Source organism: Pseudopipra pipra, chromosome 27 (assembly GCF_036250125.1).
Source record: "Pseudopipra pipra isolate bDixPip1 chromosome 27, bDixPip1.hap1, whole genome shotgun sequence".
In the NCBI taxonomy this organism is placed as follows: domain Eukaryota; kingdom Metazoa; phylum Chordata; class Aves; order Passeriformes; family Pipridae; genus Pseudopipra; species Pseudopipra pipra.
In genome coordinates this window covers 156,908-178,575 of record NC_087575.1, presented here as the reverse complement: position 1 = coordinate 178,575, position 21,668 = coordinate 156,908, and the positions used below count along the sequence as shown (strand labels likewise).

Genomic DNA, 21,668 nt, shown 5'->3' with positions numbered 1-21,668 from the left:
GAGGAGATATTTATATGAATTAATGAGATCCCCTCTCAGTCTTCTGCTCTCTAAACTAACCAGGCCCAGCTCCCGCAGTCTCTCCTCATCAGAGAGATGCTTCATGGCCTTCTGGACCTGCTGGACCCTCTCCAGCAGCTCCTTGTCTTTCTTGTCCTGAGGAGCCCAGAACTGGGTTCCACCAGCTGACGTTGCAGAGAGCGGCCACCAAAGGCCTGAGGGAAAAAAAGGTTTCGGGCCCAGCCAGGAACTGCCAGACCCTCATTTAACCCGGAGGGCAGCAGCCGCCGGGTGCGACCCCTCAGGCTGCGGTGGCTCGTTTCAGCCCTCCGCGCCGCCAGGGGGCGCTCTGCCGCCGCCGCCCAGGGCGGTGCTGCGCGGGCGCGTTGGTTCAAACGCGATGGCGGCTGAGGCATCTCAGGGCTGAGGGGGAGGGACCTCCGCCCGGCCCCTTCGCTCTCCCGCTACTGCCTTGGCAGGATGTCTGCGCACAGGAGAGACCCCGGCACCGCGGCGGCGGGCGGACAAGCGCCTGTAGCTAAGCGGAAAGGTAGGCGTGTGAGGTGAGGGGGTATCCGAGCTGGCTGAGGGCGGGAGCCCGGTACGGCTGAGGGGGGAACCTCGGCCCGACTGAGGGGGTTGATCCAAGCTGGCTGAGGAGAGGGATTCGAGCCATTCGAGGGGGTTGATCCAACCCCCTTGAGGGCGAGGGATCCGAGCCGGCTGAGGGGAGAGCCCTGTACGGCTGAGGGGGGAGATCCGAGCCGGCTGAGGGGTGAGGAGCATCCGACCTGTCGGGCCCAGCTGAGCTCTTTGCCCCTTTTCCAGGAGGAAGAACGGTGCAGTCTCGTTACCTGCAATACGACAAGAAGAACACCGAGAAGGTACCTGGACTACCGCTTAGCAAAGGGTAGAAATGGTGTGAGGGGCGGCTCGGACATAGGGCAGCGAGACCTGGGCAAAAAACCCGGCTCTGCTGGGGTTGTGAGGGAGCTCTGTGTGTTACCAGGTGGGAGCTTGGGGCTGCACTCAAGTGACTTGCAAGGTGCCCTGGGATTGAGGCTGTTTGTTGTCAGCATTCGAGTTGAAGATAAGGTACATTGCTGATTATGGTCTGTCTTACCTGTGTGTTCATTTGCAGGGTGCTTCAGCAAGTTCCTCTTCATTGTGTGCTGCCCCACCATCTTCTGCAGCTAAACCAAAATCAGTTCTTTCTCAGAAACATGAAACTTCTGTTGGTAGGTTTTACCGGTATTTCAAAGCTATTCTTTCTTTTTTCCAACCTCTGAAACTCTTAACAGCTCTAAGATGGCGATACTTTTTATTACTTGCATCTCTACCAGTCATTATTTGTATAAAAATGGGAACTGAGAAGCTTGATGTGGGATTAAGAGATGTGAACTCAGGTGCTGGATCTAGAATTGAATGCTTGGGCTGCCTGAAAGCATCTTTCCTGCCTTATGCAGAAGGTTTTGAACTGTTCTTCTCCTATGCCCTCACCTGTACTCTGCCTTTTTTTTTTATTTAATCTTTTTATTAAACCCAATGTAAATGCCTGAAAAATCCCTGTCTGCAAAACAGTCCATTTTTATTTCTTTTGTAAGAATTGCAAAATAATTCTCTGGTAAGGCCTTGACTTGAAAATCATGAGGAAATCGGGACATCTGAATTGAGAAAGGTTGCTCCTGTTCAACATTCTCCAGCCAGTCTTTCTCACCATGTGTTAATTCCTTGGTTATTTCCAACCATTCTTGTCTGTCGTTACCCACAGTCCTTGGTTGGCTCCAAGGTGTTTGGGACATACACATTAGTGTATTATCTTCTGGAAATTGAGAGCTTGGAGGGTCTTATTTTGGGCTTTAGTCATAGCAGTTTTTCATCCTGGCTGGAATTCCATTGGTAACTTTCTTTGAAGGTTCAAGAAAAATAAGTTTCCAAGGCTTTTAAAAAGCAGGTGTTCATTAGAGAGCGCTGGTTCCTGAGAACAGTGTTTCTGATCAGCTCAAGAGGAGCTTAGTCCAGTTTGTCAAGGCTGAGCCTTAAGCAGCATTTTTCAGATCATGGTGTGGCCTGAGATGAGGGGGATTGTGACTAAAATCAGCTTCTCTGTGCCTCTACAACATGTAGTTGTGAATTTGTGCAGAACCTGTTCACATTCTTTTAGTTTGATAACAGCTTCTTTTCACAGGTGTTGGCCATAGCTTAAGTCAGAGTATCTTTGAGAATGGTGACTTGCAGTCCACCTTATTAGATGAAGAAAAAATTAAAAGACCGGACCTTGATCTCTCAGCTATTAATGGTACATTTCCATTTATACTTGATTTCTAGTTTTATTCTTTTTAATGTACATGCTGAAACACGGTGATAAGAAATCACTGTATTCTTGTATACTCACAAAAGGATTTTGTTAAATGAAGTGAATGTTGTTTCTGATGTCCTTAAGCAGAGCTACTAAGACTTTTAAGGTTTAAATTAACCTCTCAATTTGTAATATCTTTTGGGTGCCCTGTTGGTTTTGTTGAAGATAAAAAATTAAAGTACTCTCAAGTCTTTATTCCTGTAACAGGTGGGTGTTGGACTGTCAGCTCTTCTGAAAAGTAGCTCCCATCTGTCTGTAACTGTCACTTAAAGCTAAATGCTCACATGTTCCACATCAGTTCATGAGTATATCAGAGCCAGACATAGAGCCCAAGTCTTCTTTACCGGTGCACATAATAATTTTGAAATTATCTCTGCCTTTAAAGACCCTGATGGTATGTTGATCCACCCTGTAGACCTTGGTAGAAGAGAGCACTGACTTTTTTGTTGTGATACAGATAAAACTATCCACAAGAAGAGTGATTGTTCAGAATCAGCTGAAGAAGGAGATGCATGGACACAGACAGAGAAAACTGGAGCAGTGAGTCTCACTGCTTTCATTTGTAAGGATATTTATTTCGAAATTTGCAAAATGAAGATTTTCTGTCTCTTTAATCTGGATTACAACTGAGGTCCTGGGATGATCTAAACCCTCCTGACAGAAGTCAGTTCTACTGGTGGCAATGTGTGGTTTGTTTATCAGATCTCTGAACACTGACCAGAACTTTGCTTCTCTCTGGTAAAGAATCTGTTCTAGTTATAGCATCTCCTCAGGTGGATTCTTTTTGCATTCCTATCCTGTTTAGTTCTATCACCTTATCTTTGAGATTTATCTGCTTAAAGAACTAACATTGATTCAACGTAGTTTGAAGTGCCTTATTTAGAGATCTCATTCAGTGTAGGACTAAAACTTCAAATTCTCTGCCAGTATTATGAAAACGTGCTGAAAATATTATAAAATGTTGTGGAACAATAAGGTATATTTAATGAACATGAGTTGTTTAAAACCCCAAACTTTTCTGATCAAACTTACTGTTGTTGGTGATGATTCCAGGCACAAATCGGACTATTGGTAATTTATTTGACCACTGAAAAAATTATTGCTTAAATACCAATTGCTTAAATATTGATGCAGTATATTCTTTTCTTTTCTGAAGGAAACTGATTCCAGTGATTCAATGACAGAGCTGGAATCTGAGACACTACTTTTAACTTACTTAAGAATAGAGGTGAGAGTCAGTCAAATATTTGGTGTTTCAGGTAGAACCTGATATTGAGGAATTGTTTAATTTCTTAAATGCTTCCTGATCCATAAAAGTTAGATTTTTGTGACTGTATGTGATTATGGTTGTAAAAGTGTGTTATTTGCTTTGAAAACTCTTAGTGTGAGTTTAGTGCCAGTTTATTATCTGGTGCTGGTTCTTAGGAATTGGGGGGATGCAGAAGTTTTGGGAAAACTGTGTGAGTCTGGCTGGAGTTCAAGGTTATAGCAGTGACTTTTTTCCCTCAGTGCTGTATGTGTGTATTTTCCTTTACAAAAAGCAGTAGGGGAAAGAGGATTGAGGGGGGCTTTAATTCTGATGTTCTGTGCTTATTACGTGATGTCTCCTATTCATTAGTTACAGCTCTTTGACCTGGTTTACATCTGTTTACTCAGAATATGTTAATTGCTTAGGTGTAGCATTAACTGTGCATATTTTTGGGATGTAATAGACAGGAAAAAATCTTGCCAAGCTGGAGGAAAAAGCAGAAAAAAACTTGATGATGTTGTCTGAAGAAAAGCAGAGACAACAGGAGAAGCTCTTGGAGTTGAAACGTGAAATTCTGCTTAAAGAGAGAGAGCAGAAGCTCAGTGAAGCATTAGACAAACAGGTAGGTTTTAGTACAATTTATACTTCTCTTACATTTAAACAAACTCGTATATGAAGTAGCCCTTTATTCAGAGAATATTTCTCTGCTGGAGCTGAGATGCCAACCCTTAATGAGAAGCGAATATCTTGTGTTCTTTCTTTGTCTGGTTTGTCTGTGTTACCCAGCTCTAATTTGGCTGTAAGAAGACAGGTTTCTTATGAATAATTAATGTTCAAAACTGTATTTCTCTTTGCTTTTTAACAAATATGCACTGCAAAAAATTAAACAAGGCTTTTGGAGAACACTCCTGTTAAGTACAGTTAAAGTAATCGAAGCATCTGCTATAAAACCTTTTGCCTGCTGTGTTGCTGATACCTCTGAGCTACAGGACCAAAGAAACTGGTATTGACCTGGGCATTTTGAGGTGGTAGAGGAAAACGTATTAAACAGCATGATGGGATTATTATTCAAATTTCTTGAATTCCTCTGTCAGTGAGCATTTCAGAGTGATATTTGGTTGGAGGTTTTCTAATAAATTATTTTTCTGTATTGAGCCATGTTTTTAATTACAAAGTAGCTGCTTTTGGAGAAGTCTTGGTTCATTGTGTATGTATTTCAGATTGAAGTGCTGTCTCCTCTCGTTCCTGTCTGTGAACAGTTTCAAAAGCAATATAAAAGCTTTGCAGCTTCCCTGGATGCCACTAGACATGAATTACCCATAAAGAACATTCACATAGAAGGAGATAAGCAAGCATATCTTGGTATGAAAACTTGATTTACCAAATTTACTTTCAGAAATAGTGGTTTTATGCTAAAAAAACTTCTTATATTGTTATTGCTACATGTGTCTATGGCTATTGGAGGAATTTTGAGTGCTCTTAGAGCTTATGTGAACACTGGGCTGCAGCATTAGTCACACATTGTGCTGTGTGTAATTCTTATCTCTGTTTAACCACTTCACTGCACTTGAACAGGTTTTTTATCTTGCAGCAGGGAAGAGATTAATTTTCTAAGCTGGGTCAGTCTTCATATACACCTTCTTTAGCAAATTTCTGTATATTTTAACTGTATTCATGACATTACTCCTCATTTCTTGTCTCTACTGCATAAATAAGGAATATGTAGGAATAAATAAGTAAGTAAGGAAAATGTTAATGAGGAAAATGTAGGAATACTGTGATCTCTTCCTTTTTCTGTGTTTGAGGGATACACTCACCTGGGTAGACTTGCTCATGTTTCTTGTAGAACTGGAGCTTAAATATTATTGTGTTGTGTTGAATCAGAATGTTCAATAAATCAGTACATGTGTTTTGTATTGAAGTCTGGACAAAAAGTTACATTTTTAAACTACTGGTCTGCAAGAAACAATTTACAATAATCTTGCACTTAGAAACAAGTGGAAACATTTATTAAAGACCTTAGAATTCTTGTAAGAAGACTTGAAATAAATAGGTTTATGTTCCTTTTTGGTTTATGAATGCTGAAGGAAATGACTGGATAAATTTCTTGGGGGGCTACATGCCAAGAGCAATACATGTAACTGGCCAGGGAATTTTGGATGTTTAAAACTTGTTTTTTCTCTCGCATTTGTCTTATAAAAATCTTTTGCATACTCTAAAATTGCTAATCAACCTCTCATTCAATAGCCCGTTGCTAGTGCTTGTCACAATAATGAAAAATAATTTGGCTTTCACAGTTTCACAGTGTGTTTGTGAAAGCTGAACAAACAGTAGTTTTTCATTATCTAGTTCACTTGCCTCTGGGTTACTCCAGCTGCTGATATCCTGTATTAACTGGTGGCACTGCATTTTAATAATACCTTTAACATCTCACTTGTAGATGAACTGGGAAAGCAATTAAAGATCACACGGGAGCTTCTGACAGAAATTATGCCAAGCCACTCAGAAGACTGTGCAAAAGCACTTACTGCACTGAAAGAGCTTAAAGAAGTGTCTCAGAAACTGGATAAAGAGCTTCAAAGGTAATTACAAAAGTTGGGTGGAAGACTTGTTGACTAAATATTCCAAGGAAAATCTATCAACCTTGCCAGAATATATCCAGAACATAGAATGGAGGAGGATTAACTGAGGGTTTGGTAGCAGTAAGTTTAATTCTCTTTATAGCAGCCCATCTGCATTTCTGTCCCTGCCCTACCTACAGTCAAAGTAGGATGGTTGGCTTTGTTTTTGTTTGTGCGTGCCAAGTGAACTACTTTAGTGTGCTATTCTCTGCTGCGTTAGGTGAGAATTTCAGTGAGCAAGAACAGACCTGGTAAGTGCAAATATGTAGGAGTGGAGAACTCTGGGAGACAGAGAAGTGAACTGGAAACAATGTCTTAAATAACAACTCTGCAAACGTATCATCCTTTAGGAGCATAGAATAGTGTTTTTTTTTTTTTCTCAAGTATTGTATCAACAAATACAAAGTAGCACTGGGAAAGTGAAGAAGAGCTAAAGCATGACATATTCAAGAATATTTCATTCATTGCCCCGGAAGAGATTACAACTCAAGTCATTGAAGCTACTCATCTCCCCCACCTGCCAACTGCCCCTGTATTCTCCAGATTCTTGTCTTAGGGAAGAAAATTCACATTTTACTATTTTTTTTATTCTGGTGGGGCCATAGTAGGAGAAAGACACCAATGTCCAGGTGTGTAGTCTTTGAGCTAAAGCAGAAGTCACTGTCCTTTGGAGTCACTGATTCAGCTTCATGTGTTCCAGGAGCTTCAGAGAAGTGCAGAACCTGTCGTTTGAAGTCAGTAAAGAAGTTTCTCTGCATAACCAAAGTGCATGTGAAGAGAAGCATGGGCTAGATGTTGTGAAACGCTGGTATTTCAACTAAGTTTCTGTATAGTTTTACTGCTGGGTAGGTACTAACTCAGTGCCATTGGACATGCTATCCTTTTGCTTCTTGTATGAACATACAACTTGCCCAGTTTTTCAGTTATATGAGGATGTGAAACCAGCAGCACTGATACAGAAAATGGAGTGTTGTTCTGCCTGCTGTCCCATCAGGACACATCACAGCTCTCTTTTAACATGGATTTCTGTGACAGCTGTTTCATCACTTTCTGCCTTGACGATACTGAAAAGTAAATAATAAGAAATAATAAGTAAATAATATTCCTGGTGTTGCCTAAAAGACTGCGGAGAAAAAGACTCCAGGCCAATTTATTGTATAAGATAAGATAAAGAGAGCAGGTCCTTTAACCTCAGGCCTAAGGCCCAGGGAATACATACCTCGCATGCCCCCTCAGGCAGTCGTTCTATGATTTTATAATAAGGTCCATCCAATCCCAGTTCTGTCCAACCCTGGTTCTGCCCCATTCTGCCCCTGACACACCCATTTGGGAATTGGGTCTGGGGGTGTTTGGGACCCCTTCTTCCTCATCTTCATCTTCTTCAAAGCACATAGAGTCCTTGGAGTTCCTCCAAGGTTCTGGGCTTGAAGGTCGCTGTGTCTATGTGATATCTTCTGGTCCAGGCCTTAGGATGTTTTTCTACAATTCTACCTTGAAAAGAAGACTAAACATGCTAATGAAATTTTAGAGGGATTGATATGAAATAGGATAATAGGGTTGGGTATGTGTAAACATTATGCTACAGGGTAAGGGATATCATCATGGCCAGTCTTTGCGAACGAAGATTTGGGAAAGGTCTTTACCCTTTGAGCCTGCGCAGTGGATTTTTTAGGTGAGACACAGTGTGTGCTGAACTGAGCCCACCCTTTAATCCTAAGGTTCATCTGCCGGGGCCAAGCGAGCTCGGACGGTGGCAGTGAGGTCCTCAGGACGTAGGTTTGTTTAGAGTGACCTTCTCTTAGATGGATGGCCTTACGGGGCTGACGAGCTCCATCTGCCCGGGGAAGTCCCCTGACCGGGAATCGAACCTGTGCTGCGGCATTGAGAGCGCTGCATCCTAACCACTAGACCACCAAGGGGCCCCCGTAGGGATATAATACAACTACATTAAAATCTACGTTCACTACACATCTACTTCTAAAATCTATAAAAGTTTAAAAATCAGAAAAAAAAAGCTCTGAGGCATCAGTCTCCCCTTTAGAGATGGATAAAACTCAATCTTGTCCAATCTCTACCACTTATACCTATCATTATACCAGAGAGATGGCCAACATCTACAACATCAGTTCATGCAATGAGCTATTATACAAACACTAATTATGCATATCACTAATATAAACAGTTGTTTTATCCAGGTCCAATTCGGTAACCATGAAGTAAGTTTGTGGAGAATGTCTCCAAAACCCAGTGAGACATCCTCAGGAATTGCCCACTGTAGAATTTAAACTTGTTGCCAAATTTCAGCTGAATCCATAGTGCAAATCCAGCACTCACTTTCATGAAGGATATTGGATCCATTTTTGCTAAAGCCACATGTAAATTTTGGTTCTAAACCTGAGTCATAGTTACTAACTGTACAGATAACATATACAGAAGAAACAGTCTAGGCCACATGCTCTTCATCGGTGTCAGGCTCTGATTTGCTAGTAGTTCCAGGAACTGAAACTTTCTTAACTCTGGAGTAATGAAACCAGGGTCCTTTGCCAGCAACTTGGACTGCAGCGAGGGAAGTCAGCAGGACTCGGAATGGTCCTCTCCACTTGGCTTGCAGTGGGTTACTGTCCCAGCATTTAACGTAGACCCAGTCTCCAGGCTGGAGTTGATGGGCAGGGGTGTCCAATCCTATAGGTCTGGATAACTTAATGAATCTCTGCACTTTCTGTAAAGTAGCACCTAGAACCATTAAATACTTTTGTAGATCAACTTTCCCCCTCATGTAAATGTCCCCTGGAATATGTGGAGCTTGGTATGGTCTCCCATATAATATTTCATAAGGACTTATGTTGTTTTTCCACCGTGGTTGTATGCGAATTCTCAACAGAGCTAGAGGTAAAGCCTGAACCCGTGACATGGATGTTTCCTGACAAATTTTACCAATTTGCATTTTAAGAGTACCATTCATACGTTCTACTTCTCCGCTTGCCTGAGGTCTGTAGGGAGTATGCAGGTCCCAGGCAATTCCCAGGACGCGACAAACCTCCTTCACTACTGTTGCAATAAAACGTGTCCCTCTATCTGATGACATTCCTAGAGGAACCCCAAACCTTGGAATTATATGGTTGAGCAAAACTTTTACCACTTCCCTTGCTGTGTTAGTGTGACAGGGGTAAGCTTCAGGCCATCGTGTCAACCAGTACTAGTATGTACTTGTATCCCTCCCTGGGTGGTAACTCAGCAAAATCTATTTGCCAATAATCTCCGGGAAGGTCCCTGGCCTTTGTTACCCCTGGCACCACTCTCTTACTTGTATCAGGATTATTTTGCCTGCAGATTTCACATTTACTTACAATGGATTGCACGACTTTGGTCATACCTGTCCCTATTACTGCCTTCTTCATACCTGTCCCTATTACTACCTTATTCAAATGTTTTAGAAGGTTTTCTGTTCCCCAGTGGGTAGCCTCCTGTTCCCGCAGAGCTATCTCCCTAAGGAGTTGGGGTGTGATTACAACATGTCCTGTAGGTGTAACAGCCTGTCCACTTTCTTTCATTTCAGCGTTAAGGGTCTTAATTAACTGGTGGTCTTTCTCATCATATTTTGGGGTGAACCCTGTCTGATCGATTTCCTTCTGTGGTATTACTGCTAGGATACCTTTTTCTGCAGCCCCATTTGCCGCCTGGTTGGCAAAATGATTTCCTAATTCGGGAGTTGTTTTTCCCTTCTGATGAGCTCTGCAATGCGTGATAGACACTTCCTCAGGCTTCCACATACTCTGTAGGAGTGCATGGATTTGGTCTGCATGTTTGATCCCACTGCCTTGGGCCATTAGTAGCTCGCTCTCTTTCCAGATGGCTCCATGGGCATGTACAACACTGAATGCATATTTAGAATCAGTCCATGTATTTACCTTCTTTCCTTCGCTCAGTTCGAGAGCTCTTGTCAGTGCAATCAGTTCCGCCTTTTGGGGTGATACATATGCTGGCAAGGCCTTTGCCCTGACTACCTCGTCCTTGGTTGTCACTGCATGCCCTGTCATTTGCTTTCCATCCCTCATGAAACTGCTTCCGTCTGTGTACAGTTCCCAGTTTGGGTTTTCCAGAGGCACGTACTTCAGGTCTGGTCTGCTGGAAAAGGCCTCCTCAATGGTCTGCAAACAGTCATGCTCAGGCACACTTGTCAGTCAATGCTGAGGACAGAAACATAGGAGGATTTACAATAGATGTTGTTTTCAGGGTAACATCATCCTGTTCCAACAACTCAGCTTGGTATGTAAGCATTCTGCTGGGGGACAGCCAGTGGCCCCCCTTTTCCTCAAGCACAGCTTGGACTGCATGGGGTACATACACGACCATGTGCTGCCTAAGGGTGAGTTTTTGGGCCTCCTGGATCAGGATAACAGTTGCTGCTACAGCTCTCAAACACCCCAGCCACCCTTGGCTAACACTGTCTCGCTGTTTGGAGAAGTAAGCCATAGCCCTTTGCTGGTTTCTCAGGGTCTGTGACAGTACCCCCAGAGCAACATTCAGTTGCTCATATGTGAACAGTTCAAAAGGCTTAGTTAGGTCTGGTAGTCCCAATGCTCTTTAAGGACTTTAATTCTTTTTAATAATAAAGAATATTTTCCACTGCTGTATCATGCTTGAATATCTTCACTGATTTCCTACAGAAGCTTTTGTTTCCAGCTGGGCTGATACTACACAGTCCAGCAATGGACTTGTACACACTGAGTGGTCCCAGTGGTGAGCCATGAGCACCCGAAGTGCTCAGGCCAAAGGATTGGGAATGTGGAGGGAAACCACAAGCCTAATGACTGAGAAGGTGCTGGAGAGCAGGTGTGCTGGGCTATGAACATACATGCCAGATCTGGCATGCTTTCCTTTTTTGTACTTGGAATGCATTTTTCTCTGGAAGACATGCTGTATCTTGTTTTTTATAAGCTATGGAACGTCTTTCTGTGATGGTTTTTCAAAACCTTTGCTTTGTGTTGTGTTCAGAGGGGTATGTTTCTGGCTTAACCTGTGTCTATAAGGCCTTTTAGCCTCAAAAAAGTTCTTGGAGCATTCTCCTTGCACTCCTTCAAGTGCTGTTCAGGCTTTCTTCCTGTGTCACTAACGGTCTAACTAGATTCTTGTCCCCTTTTATTAAAAATTAGGAGTAAATTAAGTAACTGGATCAGTAGAATGCTGTGCACTGGATGAGAAGCCAGTGTATAACAACTATTCAAACCCAACTTGTATATAATGGCAGTGTCATTTTTTTAGCTGCAACTTACCCATAAGCCAGTTTTATTGTAGGAACATATTAGATGATCTGCACCTAGTAGTTCACCTGTGTGTGCTACCATTCAGCACAAAAATAAAATAAAAATAAAATAAAAGTGAGTTGTAAGTGTTGCAGGTAGATGGATCATGCTCTGGATCAGGAGCATGAGCTGCATCCATGAATTTGACCACTGGGTGGGGAACTTTGCCCAGCAATCATAGCTTAGCTACAAATAAGTAGAGTAGTTAGTTTTGGTGGATAGAGATGTGGGTAGAAAGGCTCCAATGTGATGAAAGTGTTTTTTCCTAGGGTTGGATTATTGTTTAGGGTGTGCGTCCTCACACCTTTAACCTTCTTATGATCAGTGTGTCATTCTGAGACTCTAAAAGTCATGAAGTGATGTCTTAAACATGAAGGAGATGAAATTAAAATCAATACTGTAATGTCTTGGTAATAATGTCTCTGAACAGACATACCAAAATGTCTTTCCTAGGATTTCTTGATTGTACACCTCATTGCTGTTCTAAAAATTTATTTTTCTTTAAGAAATACTTTTAAATTAAACCCATCCTCTTCAGTCAAATGATTTTCTACCACTGAGATACTATTGTGTGTGTATCTATACACCCAAATGTTACTTGAGCAACAGCCAGCCACGCAAATTTTCCCTCTAAAAAGGAGTAGAATGCTGTTAGTTCTCCCCCAGAGACAGTGCTTGCTGTGACCACAATTAAAGGCTCTAAATCCTCAGGGCAGTAGTTCATCTCTGCTGCTGCAGGTGGCAGTCGTTATCCTCACACAATTCCAGGGAAAAGGGGAGTCCTGGAGCTGGAGCCAAACTACTTGTCCAGAACAATGCCATGCCCGGGGATGTGCGCTCATTGTTTCAGAACAACCAGAGGCATTAATTTGAGCATTCTGGCCGTTCTTTGCCTTAAATTGAACACTTGTGTAATTCTTCATACAAATGGTAGAACAAGTGTCAGCTAAAGCAGCTCAGCCTCTCCAGGAAAGGCTTTGAAACTAGTTTGGACTGAGACTTTTCCTTCTTGATTTTTTCTGAATATTCTAAGTGGTTCTGCTTTGGCTCTTTGCAGAAGGGTTTTAGGTTCCTCCACCTTGAAACAGCTACAGAATTGGATGCTGTCATTTAACAGTGTACAAACAACAACAAAGAGCTGCAGAATCACTGGAGCAGGAGCTAAACAGATGTGACACCACTTATTTTGTATTTTCCACTTATTTTCTGACAATGTTACATGCTCTAAATCGGTTGGAATCCTAAACAAATTAAGGGCTCTTTTTTATTCAGGTTATCAATCTTTTTCTTTTCCCTCCCCCAGAATTAATAATGTTCTCCCTTCTGTAGCTTGTACCAATGAAGACTTAGTTTTGTTTTGTCTGAACTTGTGCAGTATTTGCTGCCTATTTATTCATCTTTTAGGCAGAAGTTCTTCTTAACCAATTATTAACATTCATGTGTTCTAAAGTGCTTTGTGGGGGGGAGAAAGGGATTTTAAGATTGTCTAAAAAGAGATTTGCAGCTCTTTTAAGCAGGGTTTGCAGTTGCAGATTGCCCTGCCTGGATCCTGGTAGAGCTCTGACCACATTCTCCTGAGTTCCTGGCTGATGTTGCCAGACTCTTTCATTGAGCTCTATAATTTAGGTCTTCATTTCACTGTGTTCTTACTGGACTAAAAAATATTTAAGGGTTATGAGCAGACTATATGGCTTGAACCAAAAGCCATGACTTTCCATTCTCCAGCTCTGCATTAAATCTCTTAATTTCATGATCTCCAGAACTCCACTGTCAAAGGTACATCACCTTACTGCTGCATCTCCTGACTTTTATTTTATTTACCACTCCATCTGCAGTTAACATGGTGGGTCCTTAGGGGAAGCCTGATGGACCAGGAGTATAGAGAAGGGCAGGCTCCTGTGCTAAAGGCAATGGAGTTTTCAGTGCAGCTGAGGGATCCAAAGTACCACAGGTTCTCATTTCTGTTCACTCAGCAGAAAGCTACTGACTAGAAAAACAACTATTTTAACTTGCAGCACATCACATGGGCAGTGATTTCAGAGGAGATGGGACACCAGCTCGGGAGGGCTGAGTCAAGGCATTTTTTGGCTGTAATTCCTGTTCTCTAGGGTCAAGATAAGGCAGGATCCCTCCTGCCTGGGGTGCCCTGGGAGATCCTCGGGGTTCCTGTTCCCCTCCCCCCAGCTCGTTTTTCACACTGCTGCAGAGGGTGCTGGTTCTGTGCTCATCAACAGCACATAAGCAGCTCATGACCCCAGCAGATGTTTCTGCATTTTAGGCTAATGAGAACTTATTGGATTACTGCAGTCTTCCCTGCCTCAGAGTAAATACCACTTTGTTGGAGATCCGGAAATTCATCCTGAATATGATAAACAAACTGCTGACTGGGCTGGGACTGCCAGAACATGAAAAGAGTTCCAGAGTGGCAGAAGATCTAATAGCTCTGAAATGCACCACTGAGCCACACCAATTAAGAGCATTTCCAGTGATTAAGTGAACGTTCCTGCTCAACTCAGGAATGGTTTTGGGTTGTTTCTTCCACTGCATTTGTGTGTGGCCTGCAAAGCAAGCACAAGGTTTGCAGAGGAGTCTCAGCTGCCTCTTATTTTAAAATAATTCTGTGATAATGTGTATGCAAGACCTATTGAGTTTCTTGCTTAAATCTTGAATTTTTTGTATTAGGGAAGCAAACACAACTTGCCTCTTCAGACTTTTCTAATCTTTTTATTTTATATAGATAACGTGTATTTGGAGGTGGCCTGTAGGATATCAGAACTTAATTCCACATTTTAGTATCTATTGCACGTGGGAAGTGACTTCACTGTTAATCGGACTATGCACAAACTGTGCCAGTCATATGTTGGGGCTGAGAAGAAAACTGTGAAACTATTTCAAAGGAAACTGGGAAGTTATTTCTGACTAAATGTCTCAATGACAGCCACTTCTGATAAGCACAGTGCTCTCCTTCCAGATGAGCGTCTGCCCCTTTGAATGCTTTCTTAGTACTATTTCCGTCACTTTGTCAGGAATTAAAATGTTTTATTACTGTGAAAGATCAGGCTTTCCTATTCTACAGATGAATAATAACGATTTTTGACAGAGCTATTTAATTATGTTCTCAATAATTATGTTTAATTTTGTTCTCAATATCATTATCCTGTTATATGCTACTCAGATTACACTCTAATTTAAAATGTGCTCTTTAATTATCCTTTCCTTATAATTTTGTTCTAGAGATGCCTGTTTTCCTGGAAGGAGGATCAGTCTGGTTTCCACCACTGTGGACTGATGCATTCTCTGTTAAGCCTTTACCCTGGGGAGCTTCCAAGAGTGTGGCAAAGCCTGGGACATTTGTTTTGCAGTTATCGGTTTCTGTATTTGCTATCTCTGTTTGGCTGTCCCAGAAACACAAAGGGAGAACTAAACTGGGAGTTAAAGAATGAGTGTGGCTTTTTTACCATGAATATAATACTATAAAAATTAATTAAGGCTTTATTCTTGTTTGGTGCTATGTAATGACTGAGACAAATGTTTTTCCATTGGGGAGTGGGGACAAATGATTCTGGAAACTGAGGACTTGTTCTTTATTTCTCGCCCACCTTCTACTGAAATCTAGCGCTTACAGGACTTAACACAAAGCTGAATAAGTAATAGCCTTGGGTTTAGTACAGTATCTTTTCTGTGCACGATTTACATATATACTCTCAAAATCTTTAAATAAGTGAGTATTACCTTTTATAGATCTGATCTGATCATCTATGTGACAGGTTGGTGACAGCAGTTATGCTGAGGCAATTAACAAGGGCTAATTATTAATGGGGTGGTCCTACCACTTGATTCTTGGGAGTAATCTCACTGATTTGAATTTTGCAGTTGGAGGGGGGATCCAAAAGGATTCACAGCACTCAAAAATTAACGTTTTTTGTTTGACAAATATCTGTCTGATAATTTTCACATTGCATAGTTTACTTATGAGGTAGATGGGACATCGGGGCGATAATTTCTTCTGTAGAGAAGTGACAAGATTGTACAAGGGGTCAGGATGTAAGTTAGATCTAGTCAGAACCCATATAGGTGTATTCGCACCTTCTTCTCTTAACTGCTGTCCCTCCCTCACCTTTCTGACACCAGTATGGCCCCACATGTTTTCAAGTGCCTGAGATTCCTCAAACTTCATGAGGAGCAGAATTACGCATTCAGTAAACGAATAAAAATCCTAGCTATGCACAGTGGGTGAATATGACCCATGGATCTGACTGATGAATAGTTTTTATACATGAGCAGTTCTTACAGCTTTTAAACTCCTTAACCATTCCCAGATGTGGGTTGCAGGCGGCTGCTGGAATTCCAACACCTGTTGCATCACACTGAATGGGATTCATTTTGGCAAGCACAGAAAATTCCATTTCAGTAAGTAAATAGTTTGAAATCATATCTAAAGCCTCCTTTTTTTTTCAGACGAAGCTGATTCCAGCCTTATTTACAGGATTGCACATACTTTCATAATTAGAAGATGGTTTGCTTTAGAGGTTGTAATTGCCTGAGATTTCTTGTACTCAGTAAATGTCAAACAGAAATTCTTCAGTTTAGAAGAAATCTCACCTTTAAAAAAGTTAGTTATTCCAAAGGGCTCTATTCCACATAAGGGGAATTTCTAGCTGTGCTTTTTGAAATGTAGAAATACACATTTGTGTATTATTCTGAAGATGATGGAGCTCCATTTTAGAGCTACACTTTGCTCCATTTATCAATTCATTGCTGAATCCTGTTGCTTCTTTCGAGTCCTTACCCAGAGCTTTCTCAAAGATGAAATGTGGGTGACAGGATGGGTGTTGAGTGGCACTTGGTGATTTTTTTGGTACATATCCTGCAGATCTCAAGTATGAGTCTGTAATGAACCATTTGTGGTTTGCTCTAGAAAGGTATGTGTAGAGATAATTATTTTTTCGAAAGCATGATGATGTTTCAGCCCAAACATACCTGATCTCTGCAGGGCTTCTACTATCAAAGTCAGTAGTTTGGTTGGTGAGATATTGTACTTTAGTTTGAGGCTGCCATACCATGAGAACAGCAGAGGTGCTTCATTTTCATTTTTTGCCTCCTTTAATATGATGAATATTATGAAGCTGAAAAAGAATTTGGAATTAGCAGGTTTTGCTTTTTCTTTAGTTTGTCTCAAAAACCCCGAACAAACAAACAAACAAAAAGCCAAACCCAAAACATTCCCCCTTTAATGTACTTTCTGATAAGTTCCTTCTCACAGTGCATGGTTTCCTTGGGAAGTGATCCCTGTGGTTCTAGAGTCTAGTCTTGTCTAATTTGTCAAAATGTGTTCATTCTTCTTCTAGATTTGTTCTGCCTCTCCACAAAAATAAGGCAGGGCTGTTTTAGGTTAGATTTAAGTAGGAAAATGTAACCATGTCTAGCAGTGTTATCCACTATTGAAGATAATCTGAATTTATCAAAAACCTACTGAGTTAATGATTTTATTTTAAAGAGAAGACATATTAAAGTAAGTTTCAAATAAGATAAAAATTTAGGCACCATTTATTTATCTCCTGGTTAAGGACCAATCAGCCTCTGAGTCCTGTTGCTGAAATTGTCGGGGAATCCTTGTTCCTTTTGATGACTTTGTGCTTTTAGGGAATGGATTGCCTTGCAGAAAATGTGGTAGCTAGGAATGACAGTGCTGAAATATATGGTAGCTGAAATTATTTCAAGATGGAGAAAAATAACAGCAGCTTTAGCAACTTGCTCTTTTTCTTGTCAGAAGCCAGAAGGAAGGGACTTTGGGAAACTCTTGAGCTGACTTGGATACAAATGTGTATTTTTGCTAAATAAAATGCTGAGGTCCATACCTGTTATTTTGAGAAGAAATGAAACTGAGGGTCAAATATTGGAGCCAACCTAGAACAAAAGGTTATAATTTTTTTCTGTTTTCCTGGTACTTTACCTTAAGCCAGGTGTGTAGTATTTGGGGGAAACATGTTGGGGGAAACAAACTGCCTATATTGAGGGGTTTCATTTATTTCTGGGGCAAGAATTCCTCTCTGTTGGAGCATTTAATCCGTCACTGTTGTGACATTTTTCATCTCGAATCTCTGCTCTTGCTTTGGATTTGCTTTCCCCCGGTTTGTGTGAGCTCTACTCTTAAGCTGCACCTCTTCAGACTGGTGCAGGGAGAGCTCCCTCTCCTGTCCCGAGCCCCTGGAAGCGCTGGCTGGGACAGAGGGATGGAGATGGATAGACTCGGGCCTAGGGATGGAGGAGGATAAAAAAATCCGGTAAAAAAACAGAGTAGCATCAGTGCTGGCACTGGATTTTGGGTTGGGAAGCAGTTCTTTGGCAGCGCTCAGTGGAGTCCCTCGGCGTGCAGAGTCTCAGTTACCGGGAACACACCGTGCTGGGAGTGCCGGATCGTTGGATCTTTGGTAACCTCGGCTTTCGCGTCTGTGGCACCTCAGGGACTCGGGAGGAAGGCGGAGGAGCCCGGGCAGGTCTCCGGGGGCACTTTGGGCTGGGGAGTAGAGGCGCCGATGCCGCAGCAGCCCCGGGGACAGGCGGGGACACCCGGCCCGACTGCGCTGTCAGCGCTGCCGGAGGTGCGGAGCCGGGCGGGAGCACACCTGGGGCCGTGCGGGGCGGGCCCCGCTGTCAGGAGCGGGCGGGGGAACGGCAGACAAAGAGCAAAGAGCCGGGGCCGAGCGGGCACCGGGGCCAGGAGGGGGCGGCCCGGGGGCGGGGACGCGGCGGGGGCGGCGGCCAGAGGCACCGGGGAGCCGAGCCGAGCCGAGCCAAGCCAAGCCAAGCCCGGGCGCGGGCGGCGGAGGCTCGGGCTGCACTCAGCCACGAACAAAAGGCTCCTGGAGCTGCCCGCCCCGAACGGGATTCGCGATACCATGTCTCGCTGCAGCCCCTGGGCGCTACTTTTCGCCCTGGGCAGTCTGAGCGCTGCACAGCCCCGAGACCGGCAGTAAGTACCGGGAGGAGGTCGGGGCAGCATCCCCGGGCAGGGCGGCGGGGCGAGAACCCCTCTGCGAACCCCTCTGCTCGAGGGGAGCTGCATCAACCTCTTAACAAAGCCCGCGGAGCCCGCCGGAGGGGTTGGAGGCTGCGGCAGCGGCACGTTTGTACTCGCCGGTGCAAAAGTGCACAGCGAAGGGAAAGGGAGGGAGAAAAAAAAAGAAGGAGAAAGCTCCCTTGCAATACCTGCCTCCAGCTGCTCCGGCGAGCGGCTGCAAAGCTTCTATCTGCGAGCAATTATTTAAGGAATCCGGGGTGTTGCGCTGGGGGTGGTTGAAGGTAATGCTGGGCGCTCACGAGGAGCGTGTGAAGGTCCTGTGGGGGAAGATTAGCCGGGGAGAAACTGCGGGGAAGTTCTCTGGCTTTCAGCTCGTTCTGCGTGTTTAGGTTAATGTTGAACCTACAGCTAGTTCTAGTGTGTTTAGGTTAATTTTGATTAAGGTTTGCTTTGTTCTTTATGCCTAGCTTGTTGTAGCCCGTCAGCAACATGAATAACTGCATTAACTGAGTGCCATGGAGAACTTATTTTCACTTGCTTACTAGAAAATATTTCGTATCCTGCCAAGTTTTGGTGTAACCTGACAGAGCTGATAGTCAAATGTGCTTAAAGGATCTGCCCCGTCACTGTCAAGTTAATGCTTTGAGTGCAAAGTTAAATATTTAATATTTAAATGCCACTTAAAAAGTGATTTAAATATTTGTGTCAAGGGACTGGTACTTCAGAAAGAGTTGCAGGGATTCAGAACAATATAAGTACATGTGCTTCACATATGGCACTGCAGAGCTGGGCTTATGTGACAGTTTAAATCCTATCATTTCATCCTGAATACAGCTAGTAGTCTTTCTTCCTCTGCAACTAGATCAGCTATCTCTTTCTTACCAAGAATTTGCAGGCTCAGTAGTAACTTTTTATTGTTATTCATTACTGCTGTGATGAACTTTCAAACCTAGCAGCCAGAAGGTTTTGAATCTGCAAGTACCCCATGCAATTTAACTTGAATGCCACAGAGTTCTGAACTTCCTTTGGGGGTAATGGGATCTCCATGGCAATGAGGCCTGCTGAGAGAGAAACATGGGCTTGGAATTTGATAAAAGATGACTTGGGGGCTGTAAAACACCATCATCCTCATCCCAAAGTGATAATTAATCATGAGCTAAAGCAACCTGGTTTGGGAGACTGTAGAAAGGCATGGGCTGAGAAACTGGGCTCTAAGAGGCATCTTGGGAATTGCCTCATATTAAAAAAAAATCCTTTTTGGTAGAAAAAAACCCCAGAAAGGTGTGTCATGAAGAGAATATAAATGCATAGAAGAGCTCAGAGCCTGTAATGCTTTTAGTTGACAAGTTCCTGGCACAGTGCCATTCTTGGAGGAGTGGTGCAGATTCCATTCACAAATACTCAGGTTGCAGCATCTCTGGGAGGTCGTCTGGGGTGGCTTTAAAACTCTGCATGTGCCTGCTAAAATAATGCCTTTTTGCTGGTGTTTTTATACTTGCAGGTCATGCTTGTTTAAATAAAAAAGTGGGAATTTGAGCCTAATCTTGTAACTGCTACTTCTGTATAAACTGGAAGTTCAGGTGTGTTACATGTGTGTGAGTCTGACTTTTAGAAAGGGCCAAGTATCAGCTCTGAGAACTGTGAAAATGAAGCCATGAAAAATGATTGAGGCAAAAATGTTACAAGTATCTAAACTGTTTCAAAACAAAGCATTAGCCGCAAAACTCTATCAGAGGTTCAGGTACCTCCTTATCCTTCATGGACTTTATGATTTTTTATGATTAGCTGGTTGTATGTTTAGTTTGTTACATATAATATATAATCAGCTCATTGTATCTTTAGTTTGCTAGATATAAATGTATATTATATATATGCAATAAACATTGATATTGAACTCTTTTTATTTAAATCTTAAGGATTTACAAGCCATTTGTAAGCACTTAGGTTTGTTTCTGTGTGCATCCTGTGTTCTCTTATTCATATTAGATACAGGCTTAGACTGCTGGTGGTCACAAACGTGACCATACAGGAACAAATATGTCACAGAGTAGTTTGTTCTTTTCCTTTTGCTACACATAAAGTGGCTCACAAATGACGATAATGCTCTTATTGCTGAGTCTTGACTGATTACTTCTAATTTTGGTTCTCAGGGGTTATTTGATTGCAGCACCTTCTGTTTTCCGAGCTGGTGTGGAGGAAGCCGTAAGTGTGACCATCTTCAACTCTGCCAAGGAGACAACAGTCCAGATCCAGTTAGTGGTCAAAGGAGAAACTGTGGCACGAAGCCACGGAACAGTTCTGGGTAAGGTACTGTGATTCTGAACTTGAGAACTAGTTTGTAAGTTGAGGTGCTGTGGGAGAACAACAATATCTCTTAATTGCTTTAGGTGATAATGGAACTGGAGGCAAACTAATATCTAATTAATTGGCTACTGCTACACCACCTCAGTTGATTGTGTCAATGTGTTTTTGATGTATGTGATAACAAACAGGTCAATAATTTTGGAACACCAAAACATACACAGATGTTGATATTCAAAAGTTTTATAGTGAATATCTTTCCTTTTGAAGCCTGAATATTTGTCACTGGGGGGCTATATGAGGAATAAGATAAGTTTATTTTAAAGAAAAACATAAAATCTGCATCATTATCATCATCATTTTCTTTCCTTATTTAAAAATAAGTGCTGGGAATACAGTCTCTCCATCTTCAGGATTGAGTGTGGCTGAGAGAGGTGGTAATATTTCTGCAGTTGGATAAGTCATTAAAATCCAAGGCAGATAGCTCTATGCTGTGAATAAAGACAGAGTGTTTTGATTACATCCAACTTAATGCTGAGTGAATTTACACTGGTGAAAGTGGAGTCCAGTAGCACTGTTGTACCACTGCTAGGAGTGGTGTGAACTGTGTTGTCAACAAGGCTCAGGCAATCAGGCTCTTTAACTATCATATATTTTAACCCTTCTGTGTGTTAAAATTGGGAGTTATATAAAAACCATTTCCTTTCTTGGAACAGATTGTCTCTGGTTGTATCCTCCCCTTGTTGTCTTTGAAACTGGCTGACAATTGCAAATTAATTCAAAGGGAGTGATGCTTATCCATATGGACAGCGTA

The 21,668-nt window shown here is 42.4% G+C and overlaps 2 protein-coding genes across 8 annotated transcripts in view; both read left to right on the top strand.

The window, feature by feature from the left end:
- The first annotated feature begins 364 nt into the window (after positions 1–364).
- On the top strand, positions 365–20,726 carry HAUS8 (HAUS augmin like complex subunit 8). 4 transcript variants are annotated; one of them, XM_064637029.1, is made up of 11 exons: positions 365–550; positions 829–884; positions 1,142–1,238; positions 2,189–2,299; positions 2,817–2,899; positions 3,516–3,587; positions 4,072–4,230; positions 4,829–4,970; positions 6,049–6,190; positions 6,930–7,074; positions 20,704–20,726. In XM_064637029.1, the coding sequence occupies exons 1-10, from the start codon at positions 481–483 to the stop codon at positions 7,048–7,050; spliced, it is 1,053 nt and encodes a 350-aa protein (XP_064493099.1). In that variant the 5' UTR covers positions 365–480; the 3' UTR covers positions 7,051–7,074; positions 20,704–20,726. The 4 variants fall into 4 exon arrangements, with proteins under 4 accessions (XP_064493099.1, XP_064493100.1, XP_064493101.1 ...); XM_064637030.1 differs by lacking the exon at positions 20,704–20,726 and adding an exon at positions 13,811–14,658; XM_064637028.1 differs by lacking the exon at positions 20,704–20,726 and adding an exon at positions 14,767–15,027 and having other exon boundaries at positions 366–550.
- CPAMD8 (C3 and PZP like alpha-2-macroglobulin domain containing 8) overlaps positions 17,582–21,668 on the top strand; it is a 55,456-nt gene continuing 51,369 nt past the window's right edge. For all 4 annotated transcript variants that reach the window (XM_064637025.1, XM_064637024.1, XM_064637023.1 and 1 more), the window contains exons 1-2: positions 17,582–18,505; positions 20,704–20,855. In XM_064637025.1, the coding sequence (XP_064493095.1) occupies positions 18,069–18,505; positions 20,704–20,855 (589 nt within the window). In that variant the 5' untranslated portion in view covers positions 17,582–18,068. The remainder of the gene's footprint in view (positions 18,506–20,703; positions 20,856–21,668) is intronic.